The sequence below is a fragment of the Anopheles funestus genome, chromosome X (assembly GCF_943734845.2).
Source record: "Anopheles funestus chromosome X, idAnoFuneDA-416_04, whole genome shotgun sequence".
NCBI lineage: Eukaryota > Metazoa > Arthropoda > Insecta > Diptera > Culicidae > Anopheles > Anopheles funestus.
This window is the reverse complement of record NC_064597.1, coordinates 20,461,650-20,474,403: the sequence shown is the minus strand read 5'-3', so window position 1 is coordinate 20,474,403 and position 12,754 is coordinate 20,461,650. Positions and strand designations below refer to the sequence as shown.

Sequence of the window (12,754 nt, the reverse complement as noted above, 5' to 3'; positions counted from 1 at the left end):
AGCTAATCCTCTCGCCCATGATGAATTTTCAATTTTTTTCTCTTTCTTACTCTCCAGATTTCTTAATTTCTCTACCATATTTTATTCTATTCTCTACACTACCGAGCATCTGGTCTGTGCGGAATCGTTTTGATTGCAATGTACAATTGCAACGTAACGGCAAGCAAAAATTGGCAACGAACTATTTCTTCTCCACCTAACGATCTAATATTTCCTAACTTCACGACCACTAATCGCCTCGGATGTACCAGACCTCGGGGTAGTTTGAACCGGGTTGCAAAAGGCCACACATTTTCTCTGTAGATATTTCGAAGTGTTACACCCTTCGGGTTCTGAAAATGCTGAAATAAAATACATTGCATGTGTTAAAATCATGCCACTTATTTTTATTTCAATACTTTGCTTACCTTGCAGAGAAAGTTATGATTTTCGACCATACAACTTGAGATAATAAATGCCTCCGCTCATAAATATATGCCTGCAAATCTATTTCCACATTTTATGTTCCGTTGCTTTTGGCTAGCCGTGTTAAAACCACCCGTGTTTACCAAAATTGAAAAGCTAAACAAATCTTATTTACAAAAAATATTTCACATCGCATGACCAACACCCCCGACAGTGTTCCAAAACTTACCGTGTCATGTGTCAGGGTTGCAGCAAACCCTTAGGGGGACTACAAAAATCTTTTACCCATTTTTGTCGCTAGGGTAAGGAAGGTATTACAATAATGTTAACCCTCTTTTAACGTTTTTCGCGAAATTCAAGTTTTACAAGTTTACTCTAATTAAAGCATGCTGTATTACAATTATCAATGTTTAGCCCTCGTCGTAAAAATTGTTGTAAAATATATTATTTCTAATGAAGACGGAAAATGTCGTGTACAGTGGCCTTAAACACTTCAAGCGTTCATTAGCTGTCAAGGGAAGGAGTAGGAATTCTGTTTCTTTTTACCAAACGTTTAACCACATGTTAATATTTGGTTAGGAACATTCGTGTCATGGCGGTTTGTGGATTAGTTGGAAATGGTGCAGTTCTGGCAATTTTTTTTAATTCTCTGTTAAAATGACAGTAAAAGAGCAGTGAAAATAATTTAAGTTAAGTTAACGTGGTTACCAGTGTTAACAAAAGCTTAAATCCGCGTGAATAGTGCGGGATAGGACTGTAAAGTGTAAGTTAAAAGTGATCGTGCTGAAAAACGGTTCCGTTTAGTGGAGTGTGACAGTGTTGAATGGCGTTCGCTTAATTGCAAGCAATGGGTGACCGAACATAGTTAAAAGTATGTTCTTCGTTGTACAATCGTAAGTTGCGTCTAATATATATGTATGTACATTTATATTATCTCATTGCGCAGTCACAACCTTGTGCGGCGTCAGTACACATACACACGCACGGGCCTTCTTATCTGCAAAGTCCAAACATGCTTTTTGTATCGCATATCGTCTTTTGTGTTGTGTCGAGTGCGTATTTGATGTAGTTCTGTATTGTGGTGTTGGTGTTTCCATATCGTATCTTTTCCGTAGAAGTGAGGTTAGCGAGTTTTACGCATGGATTGGTTCAATGATACTAACTATTACGCACATTTGCATTGCGTTCTAAAGCCTGCAATATCATCGTAATTTTTCATGCCTTCATTATCATCATCATCATCATGCCATTATCATCATTAGCCTTACGAAATTGAATTTATAAAAATGCGTTTTGAGAATCATGTATGTAGTTGTGTGTAGATATTAAATGCGTTTTTAGATTATTTTATATATCAAATGCTCTCGCTTCCCTATCTTAGTCGATACTCTATCTCTGCGAAATACGTGTGTCTAATTTATGTATTTATTTCTAATTTATGTATTATTTATTTATTTAATTTATTTATGCAAGCTATGTATTTGCAGTGCAGATGAATCATCAAATTATTTCAACGCTCATTAAATAAATGTCTTTTTCATTTTTCCAGAACTATGTCGGAAAGGAAGAGCATCGTCATCGCAAAAAAGAAAAAAAAAACGTTCTGGTTGAATAGGTGAGTTTTTGTTAGTCTATTATTTCTGAATTAACGTACGTTATTTTTTTTTATGTCTTACAAAATCAAATTTATAAAAATGTGTTTTGAGATTCATGAAATGTGTCGATATTAAATGCGTTTTTAGACACATTAAATTATACTTAAAATACTTTAGCTCAATCAATTTTGTTTAGATATTTCCGATTCATTTATTTTTTTAATTTTTTCCAGGGTGGCCACTCAACCGGAAAATCGGGAATTAGCCGGGAATTTCTTTAAACCGGGAAAACATCGGGAATTCCTCCGGAAAACCGGGAAAATTTTATTTCATGTAATACCAAATTAATCGTCAAAGTGTACAATTTGAAGAGTTTTTTTATTCAAACAAAACGTCCATGTTCTTCCAGGTAGATAGATTCTTGGGCGCTCCTATTTTTTCCTTTAATAAATTTGCAATAAATATGATTTTGGCGTTTTCGCGGTGGTTTTCTAATGTTTCCAGTCTTAGTGCATGTCAGTATCTTTATGGCAAACCTAGGCATGTATCTTTGATTTTTTTCGATTCTTTTGATGCATCGTTCGTTACATGGGCACCCTACGATAGATCCAAACTGAAGGATAGGACGGACTAGACTAACGAACGGAGTTTTTATACAAACAGGATCATTGAATTCGCTAGTCATTTTACGAACTAAATCAAAAGTGCTGTCGGCCTTACTTATTATGTTTTCATAATGATTTCGAAAAGTAAGCTTGCCATCTAACAGGACGCCAAGATCACGGATCCTATCAGCACCTTGTATCGCTAGTCCATTTATGTTGTATGAGTAATAATGCCCATTTTGCGAAATAGCTCGGTTCATTTAACCCCATAGCTCTGTGCATTTAGCCCCACTTGACAAATTAGCATCACGTGAAACATTTACCTTTATTTAACATTTTTAGGATGGTAATGTTATACCGATAGTATTTAGTTTTGAATACCCATAATTCTTAACCACCACATAATTCTTGACCACATTCTTAAAATGGTGTCAACTTTGAAATACCAAAACATGTAAACGGCTTATACTAACTTGAAACTAGAAGAGTTTATTTAAATTTCATTAGATTAATGCATCGAAATTGAATCACGTATGAACAAGTTACAGGCCTCTAAAGTTGCAGAGAAATCCGATTGTGGTTTTCACCCATGAACCTAATTTCAAGTCAATTGGGGAAATAAGCAATCGAAATCGGTTTGTCTATCCAAGTGACCATTTGCCTGGAATAGGGTTATATGTTAAGAACTTCGGCATTAAAGCGCAATGTTTCTTTACAACCGAGAAACTAAGTGTAGCGAACCGCCAAAAACCGGGAAAAACTTGGAAAAAACCGGGTGAAAACCGGGAAAAAACCGGGAATCTAAAATTCTGATTTGAGTGGCCTCCCTGTTTTTATATAAATTGCATGATTACGGCTTGTCCTTTGTCTTATCCCGCGCATACTCGGTTGTGGATTTCTTTTATTGTGATTGTAATTGTAGTTGTAAAATATTAATATTTTATTTCTAAAAATTCATTTGCAAGCGGTGGCACAGCAGATAAATGTTAAAATGATATCATGGCAGAAAATAGATTTAATCGCATTGCGTTTAATGCGATGTTCACCAACCTGCAGGATTTGTGAGTACCTTATGCTTTTTAATGTTGTAAATGTAGATAAAAAAAGAGCGAAATAATATTCTGATACTTAAATTTTTAGGGTTCCCAGCTCCATGCTAACAGTGAGCATTGTTGTAAAATAAGTGAGCCTGCTGAGAAAACACGGATGGTGTTATGCAAAGGTAAGTTGAAAAAGAATTTAAGTAGTAGTAGTAGTAGTAGTAATGTATTTGGGGTTGTCATTGTTACAATTGTTACAAAAATACATGTTTTGTCTTGTAATGGGTCCGTTTATCTAACTCTCCTCATTAGCTTATCTTCAACTAGTTGGCGTTGCCGAATGATTCTTATGTTCAAAGATGTTTCTTGGTTAAGTTTAGAGGGAAAAATACAAAAAAAAACCCTCAGAAAGAAGTATTATCTTACATCTAATCTAATCTAATGTCCTACCTAAATTGCCTAAAGCTAACTAAACTAAATTTTAAACTATATTCTAATTCCTAACTAACCGATAAAGTACAGGGCGGGTGCTACTGTGGGATTTGTTTATATAATTATAGTTCAGTTTTGTTAAGTAGTCTGCTAACATCATTGTTTCAGTTCGTTTGTGTATGATTGACGTTTTGGACCATAAGGGCACGTTAAGGATCATTTTGAGAATTTTGTTTTGCTTAACTTGGAGGCTTTTCAAATGAGTATTGGCCATACGAAACCAGATCGGACATGCATAGGTTAAAGTTGGCCTAATAAAACAATAATAAATTAGTAGTTTGTTTTTTATATTCAGTAAGGATTTCCTGTGTAAGAACGTGTAAAGAATTCTAACAATATTTTCCGATTTGGATAGTACGTTTGCTGTATGTTCTTTAAACGTTAAACGTTTATCTAGGATGACGCCAAGGTATTTTACTTTGTTACACCAGGCCACCGATGTGTCATTTATCGTTAAGCCTTGCTTAGGGAGTCTCCGGCTAATGTTTCGGGTGAAAAATATCGCTTCAGTTTTAGCCCCATTTATTTTAATTTTCCATTTACGAAAGTATTTCGTGTATTGAGTTAATGCTCTATTCAATGATCTTCTGATTGTTGCGGGATGTTTAGCCGTTGAGGTTAATGCCAGATCGTCGGCGTATAAATATTGTATACAATTATTGAATTTTGGAATATCTGATATGAAGATATTGAATAACAAGGGGGAGAGTATGCTACCTTGTGGTACTCCAGCTACAGGTGTAAATTTTGCAGACTTATTGTTTGAAATACGAACACAGTTTTCCCTGTTTGAAAGGAAAGACTGAATTAATTTAATCAGCGTAGTTGGATAACCGTATGATATCAGTTTGTATAAGAGACCTTTGTGCCATACTACATCAAATGCTTTCTCATTGTCCAATAGAACCATTCCTGTGGACTTTCTTGTTAATCTATTGTTCTTGATGGCATTGGTAAGCCTATGTAGCTGGTGAGTTGTTGACATACCAGGTTGGAAGCCAAACTGTGAAGTTGGTATGATGTTGTGTACTTCTGTGTGATGGTAGATGCGTTTAGTAATCAGTTTTTCAAATATTTTTCCAACACAACTAAGCAGGCTTATTGGTCTGTAACTATCTGGTGACGATTTATTTTTGCCTGGTTTAGGGATGGCTATTAGTTTGGATTTCTTCCAGACGTTGGGAAAATAACCGTGTTTAAAACAGCTATTGAAAATGAAATTCAAGTAAATTATTGCCTTATTAGGAATTTTTTTCAGGCATTTGTTGTTTATGTTGTCTGGGCCTGTTGCTTTTTTTGTTGTGCATATTTTTTAATACCTGTTTAATCTCTGATGGAGAACTAAGCAGCCTCGAGTCGAAGTTGTGAGACTTGTTTGCTTTTAAGAACTTTTCCACATTTGAATTAACTTTTTTTTCGATTGGGCTAATCGTCTGAAATGTAAGTTTGTGCGCTGACTCAAAATGATTCTTAATCGCTTCACATTTTTCTTCGGCAGATAGTAGAGTTTTGTTATCTATTTTTAGAGGTGGCATGGAATTATTTTTGTTTTTGATTATTTTTATAAATTTCCACAATTTATCGTAATTTTTAGTTTGTTGGTTGATATTCATAAGGTTATCCGACCAGGCTTCATTTCGAATCAAATCAAGTTCATATTTTATAAGTGCATTTAAGCTGTTATAGGCTTGTTTGAGAGTATTGCATTTTCTATGTCGTTGCCAATTACGTCTAGCTAAATTTCTTTTCTTGATTAGGTTTTTGATGTATTGAGGAAGAATAATATTATAATGGCTTGGTTTAACTGTAGGGACGGCTTTACTATGTGCGTTTGAAATAATTTGTGAAAAACTGTTTATCATTTGATCAATTTGTGAATGATTTTTTATGTTCTCGAGGTTAATTTCAGAGAGATTAATATTATTGCAAATTTCATTTTTAAAAATTTGGCAATTAGCTTCTTTGTAATTGTGTATAAGTTTAGTTGGAGTACCGATTGGCTTGGTATGTAAGATTTTGAAAGTAATTGGCACATGATCCGACGATAATTCAGTGACGGTTTTAGGAGTGGATAAATCAAGAAAGTTGTTAGTTAGAATAATGTCCAACGTAGATGGGGCTTTTTTGTGGTCTGAGGAGAAGAACGTAGGCGAATTAGGATAATGTATCGAAAATAGTCCTATTTGCATTTGGTCAAACAGAACCTTTCCTGCTGGGTTGGAACTGATGCAGTTCCAGTGCCTGTGCCTGGCATTAAAATCACCACATATAATATAGTTATTCTTTTTGCTAGTAAGGCTGACTATATCCTTATTGAATGCGTTCAAATTTTTGTTAGCTCCAGGATGGTAGGCCGAAATAAATGTAAAACTACCACCAGGAGTTTCTACCGATACTGCTAAGGCTTCTATAACTTTAAGGTTTAACGAGTTCAATAATTTATGTTTAATATTAGCTTTGATAATGATAGCAACGCCACCTTTTGAACCATTAACCCTATCTAACCTATAAATCTTATATTTAGGGATGGAAAAATTCATATTTGTTTTCAGGTATGTTTCGCTAATTGACAAGATATCAATTGAATGTTTGTTAACGAAGTCAACTATCTCCATTCGCTTGTTTAGAACGCTATTTGCGTTCCAGTATGCTATTTTCAGAGCGAAAGGATTCATTTTGGCATCACACAGTATTTGGTTACGATGCCAAATATAGTCATCAGCTGCTCTTGTTTTGATCTGCATGGTTGAAGTTTGCAGATTATCTCTTCTATTATCGGCATGAGCTCTGACTGATCGAACAGATCGGGGTTTGCGTTCTTTGTTGTGTTATTCGACCATGCGTTAGAAGGTCATTGTCTCCAACCTTGTAGAGGAGTAGACTGGGGAAGTTTAGGAAAGTCCGAAGCGGCTGGTTTGAATCTTTGATTTGTGTTTGTATTTTGCTTGACTATGCGCACAGGTCTTTTTGGACACTCATGGTATCTGGCTGTGTGATTACCACCACAGTTAGCGCATTTCAGCTTGTGTTCTGGTGCTCGTCTATCGCTTGTCGACGTTCCTGCCGTTAGCGGACAAATGATTGTATCGTGCTCACCCGCACATAGGAAGCACTTTTTGTTACGGTTGCAGTTGGCTGCTCCGTGTCCATACATTTGGCACCGTTTGCATTGCATGGGTCCAGGTTTACTTGAAAAATATTCCCATGTCACACGACAGTGGTTGATAGCACGAATATTTTTTAACAACTGCATGTTGACTGTTCCCTTTAGGAAGTGTAATATGTACACTGCGTGTTCGTCATATTTTTTGTTTTTGATGGGAAGTTGTTTTACTGACACCGGCAGGATATTTTCTTCTTTTAAAAGTTCAATCACTTCACTGATCGGAATTTCGTACAGACCATGTAACACTACTTTGGTCGTTTTTTCTTCTTCCAGCTGGTATGTGTGGAAGCTTACGTTTTTGTCTTTTAATGTTCTTATGACTTTTTTGTGGTCATTTACATCATGAACTTGCACTATTGTCCCGTGTCTAGTTTGTTTTGTGGTGTACCTCACCACACCTATTGCCACAATAGTCTTGTGGATTAACGCCACTGACGCACTATTTACCGTTATCGGTGGGATTTTTGATTGGCTGTTGTTGTATCCGTTTATGTTGTTGGCTACTTGCTTAGCACGTGGTTCCTTGTTCCCTAGGTCGCTTAGCAACTCGAAACTGTTCTCATTATTTGGCCTTTTGCGGCTAGGTGTGTGTATGTCACTACTAAGCGTGACGGACGCTTGGGATTTTTACCCTCTCAGCAGTCTGCTCTTTCCCATGATGGGTAGAGAGGATAGGTATTTGTGCGTGTATATACTCTTTATTATCGTGTTATACTAATTCGCAGCGAAAGAGAAACACGTCCGTACTCTTTCGGGTGTGATTTGCGAAAAAAAAAGAATTTAATATATTCGTATTTATTATGTATTAGATATGATCGACGCAATTGCCGTTTTTGTGCGTAGCCTTGCGGGTTGACCTACTTTCTCACGCTTTAACGCTTCAGTCAGAACGTGGACAATTTAACAATTTGGACTTCGAAGTGCGGCTCAAGTTTATTTGTACTTTACGTCATACATAAACATACGCGTTTTGGTCTGTTATCGATCCTTTCGGTTTCATGCATGTTATCGCAATTATGCAGCTCATAAAACCTAACGCCTCGTGACGGTTCGTACTGGCGTAGCGTGTTCGTTTGTACTTTCGATATCCATATTTCCTGCGTTTTGCCTGTTAGCTTACATCAGTGTGGCCCTGTACATGTTCTTTTTCGGTACTACGATCGGTGTCGTAGTATGTTTCTAGTATCGGCCCGACTAGTGCCCAATACAATGATGTTATACATGTTGGATTGTCAAAGTCCCTAGTCATTTTAAATATTAATCCTAGCTTTCTGTTAGCGTTCTTCGTGGTTAGGTTTCTTCGTGGTGTGCAGTGAAACTAAGTTTCGTGTCTAGTATTACCCCTAAGTCTCTAATTTCATGTGTTTTGTGTTCTTATTTTTGTCCTTTAATGAAATAGTCTGTTTTAATAATAGCACGTGCACGAGTAAAGGACATGATACAACATTTTTCGACGCATAGACATAAAAGGTTTTGATAACACTACAGACTTAAATGAACAAGAACTGTTTGAAGGAGAGCTGGATCTTCTATCGTTCCGGTCTACGGATACATATATTTTAAGGTCGTCGGCGTACAATGAGAAATACACATTTGGCAAAATATACGATATGTCGTTCACATAAGGCATACAGCATAAGGCCAATATTGCTTTCTTGAGGAACACCTGATGTACCTGTAGCATCCACGCTACTTTCGTTTTAATCAAAGAAAGCAAAACGGTTCAGCTCCGAGCTTCAAAACGGATCAACTCCGCGCAACTAGCGAACGCCATCAAATAGTATATAAACAGAACAAATTGTCAGGTCAAGTTAGGGTCTCCGATCCTGATCAAATAATTAAAAATTCAACCCCACTTCATACCCTTATACATTTTAGAAACTGTCTGTCCATATCTAACATTATAATTGCGGTTCATTAGGTACAGGGTTTTTCTATTCAGTTTAGTTCATTTGATTTTTAGTAAGTAGCATGTTTTTTGGGATACGCGCGTCGGATTTTTAAGTATAAGCAATTGATTTCGACATGCCTCTTTCTGGCAGCTTTAAGGACGCAAGTTTATAGCTCCCACGTTGAAGGATTGAATTTTATAATGAAGTGCTGTTTACACGAGGAAATGTTTGTTTTTAATAATCATCGGTATCAGTTCAATTCAATCAATTCAATCTTTCAACTTCGAGGTTATACCGTATGCGTGATAATGTTTGCACCATTGAGCAACGTCAAAATAAAAAAGGTTGTTAACATTTTCATGTTCAAGATTTTTTTTTAATTTAAAAGCAGAATGTTTCTTAGGGTCCCAAACTACGTTCCGTTTGCTACAATTACGGCCTCCATACGCTTCCGGAATGCACGGCAGGTTCTTATAATGTACTCTCCATCCATTTCTCTCCAGGTATGGGTCAATGTTTGTCTGAGGCTTGCTGTACTGGAGTGGCGTTTAGAACAGGCCTTGGCCTTCATAAAGCGCCATATAGAATAATCCAGCGGATTAAGATCTGGGCAGGATGGCGACCACATATCCTTCGTCCAGAATGGAAGATGTTCCTGCAACCACTTATGAGTGCGGTTCGAGGTGTGACACGGGGCCCCATCTTGTTGAAACACAACGTTTGGCTTCGGACCGTAGTGTTCTATGATCCACGGAAGAACGTACTTCCTTAGAATGCCAATGTAGACTTCCGTGTTGACCTTGTCACCTTCTGGAATGAACACTGGGTCCATTTTTTTGCCATCGGAAGCCACCATTCCAAAGACCATAACGCTAGCAGGATGTTTGGTCAAATACACATTCTTATGCTTGTCGGCCACGTCTTTTACCGGAAGAGAACTAATGTATCGGTCAGTTCTAGAATTTGATACCGGATCGACGGTAAACATGCTCTCGTCGGTGAACAAGATAACCGGATTTTTTCGCTTCAGAAAGTTCAAGATTTTCTTGCATCGTTCGACTCGCAGCTCCCGGATGCGGTTAGTAATTATGTGAGTCTTCTTCCGTGCCCTCGATTTCGCCCCGCAATCTTCCTTTACGATCTTCCGTGCCGCAAAGCCACTGATCCCATGTTCCTTCGCCTTTTTTCTTATTGAGCGAACTGGATTTACCCGAATCTTCCTTTTTATAGCAGCAATAACCCTCGGAACCCGAGCTGACCTCGGACAACCTGTGGCCACCTTCGGGGATAGTTGTCCATTCTTTTCTCGATCTAAAATCCTTTTGACGGTCCACCGGGACACTCCCACGGTGGTCGAAATGTCTTTTTGCAATGACAATTTGCAATTGTCTCTTGTTTGAGCGCGGGACAAATCACGAATACGCTGCCACTTCGTCATGGTACAACTGTCAAACTTAGTATTTGTTTTTTTCTTTTGCATTTTGACACTTCGGTATGAACCAAAAAATATATGCTAGCAAATAAAACCAAGATATTTAGTGCACAGGTGAAACGGGGACCTTATTTGTACGATGGTGCAAACATTATCACGGATACGGTACACTGCGGCTTCTTCTTCTTCTTATTCGTTGTTGAGTTGGGATGTATCCTCCTATGCTTGGTTCATGTGACAACCCAGTCATATTCAGAGGCTTACCTACTGTGTCACCCAAACGATTTTCCATATAGAGGAAAATGTGCGTGTTATTGTGAAACCTAACGTTTGTCATTTGGTCATTTTTTTGTTGTTGTCTATTTCTGTCCTTTTCTGTTTGTTCATTTTCTTTTATGAATTTGTATATCTTTTTAATTTCCCTTCCAGTTTTCTCTTTCCATCTTTCTTTTAGACGATCGAATGTAATGTTACCCTTCTCTTTCTCGTGTTCTTTACATTTGAATATTATATGTCTCCCTGATTTTGGAGTGTCACATGTTTGGCATTTTCCTGACTCTACAATCTTCATTTTGGCCAGCCAAAAAGGAGATAGGTCGTGGCCTGTTAATATTCGGTTTGTTATTTTGTATTCCTCGGGGTTAATGTTTATGTCTTTTTCCCATGGGATCATTTCAAATTCTTTTTGAAATTCCTGGATTTTCCCTTCGCACTACATTCTTTTTCGTACCATTCTTTTGCTTCTTTTGTCATGTTCTTTTTTAGTTCTTCATATACGTCTGTGTAGCAGATTTTGTTGTCTATTATATTATCGGCAATTGTTCCCTCTTTTGCTAATCTATCAGCACATTCGTTTCCGTTAATGCCTACGTGTGCAGGAATCCACCATATTTTCGCATTTATTTCTTTACCTAAGTTTAGAATGTTGTATATGTTTTCGTCAATTTGTATTTCATGTTCTGCTTTCTTTAGTATATCACAGCTTGTTAGACTATCTGTAAATATGATTGGATTTGTCATGTTCAGTTCTTTTGCTATCCTCATTGCCTGCCCTAATCCGTACAGTTTAATGCTTGTGATGCACGCGTTGTTTTTTGCCTTAAAGCTGTGGTACCAATTTTGGTGTCCTTTTTGGATGTAGATACCTATTTGATACCACATTGGTCTTTTTTTTGCTGCCGTCTGTAAATATATTGTTTCTGTTTTGTAATCTTTGGCTTATGCTTTCTATCACAGTTTGTTTTGTAACACATGGGTTTCTGTTTATATTTTTTTTTATTTTTTTTTTATATCCGTATTTATCTTTATGCCATGGTCTAAATCATTACTTTTGCTGATGGCAATTTTTTCTATCAGTCTTATATTCTCTGCATACAGGTGTTCCTGTGCTGTTAGTTTTTTCTTGTTTTTATTTGTTTTGGTTGCATTGATTAGTTGTTTTCGTATCAGTGGGCAGAATGTATAGTTTTTTGTCATTTCCTTGCATGCTATATACGAGGGCTGACAATAAAGTAAGGTCTCTAATTTTTTTTTTCATAGAAAATGACATTTATTTACAAAAAGCGATACACCGTTGGAAAGGCCAAGGTCTTGACTACTTTTCTACATAATCGCCATTTTTTTCCAACATCCGCACGATGAACTTGTCTATGCCGGCAGAATAACACTCTCCGTCCGCCTCGCGCAGCCAGGTGTTGACCTCTTTCTGAACCTCCGCGTCACTTTCAAACTTCTGCAAGTTGTTCACAAGGATATGACGGATTGTTTCGCTGCTACACACTCCTCCAAGCTTCTCTTCCAAGTCCCTAATTGTCGCACGGCGGTTTTTGATCATTTCTGCCTCCACTGTTTGAACAATCGCATCCGAGACCGACGGTCGGCCACTTCTCTCCTCGTCGTGAACATTAGTGCGCCCGGAATTGAACTCGCGGCTCCACTTACGCACGTTTTTTATGTCCATACACTTTTCCCCGTAAACTTCAACTAGTTGACGATGGATTTCAATAGGTGTCACCTTTTTCGCATTCAAATAACGTATTACAGAACGCAATTCGCACTTGGACGCTGACGCAAGGGGTACCTCCATCGTTGACGGCTGCTCAGCCAAGACTGAGCGGTCGGGGAAGC

The 12,754-nt window shown here is 37.5% G+C and overlaps 1 protein-coding gene across 2 annotated transcripts in view; it reads left to right on the top strand.

Moving 5' to 3' along the window:
* Nucleotides 1-710: 710 nt before the first annotated feature.
* Nucleotides 711-12,754, top strand: part of LOC125769138 (putative nuclease HARBI1) — a 101,470-nt gene continuing 89,426 nt past the window's right edge. Inside the window, exons 1-3 of one of the 2 annotated variants that reach the window (XM_049437679.1) lie at nucleotides 711-1,298; nucleotides 1,955-2,020; nucleotides 2,234-3,564. In XM_049437679.1, coding sequence (XP_049293636.1) covers nucleotides 1,279-1,298; nucleotides 1,955-2,020; nucleotides 2,234-2,348 — 201 coding nt within the window. In that variant the 5' untranslated portion in view covers nucleotides 711-1,278 and the 3' untranslated portion in view covers nucleotides 2,349-3,564. The other variant, XM_049437652.1, reaches the window with a different exon arrangement.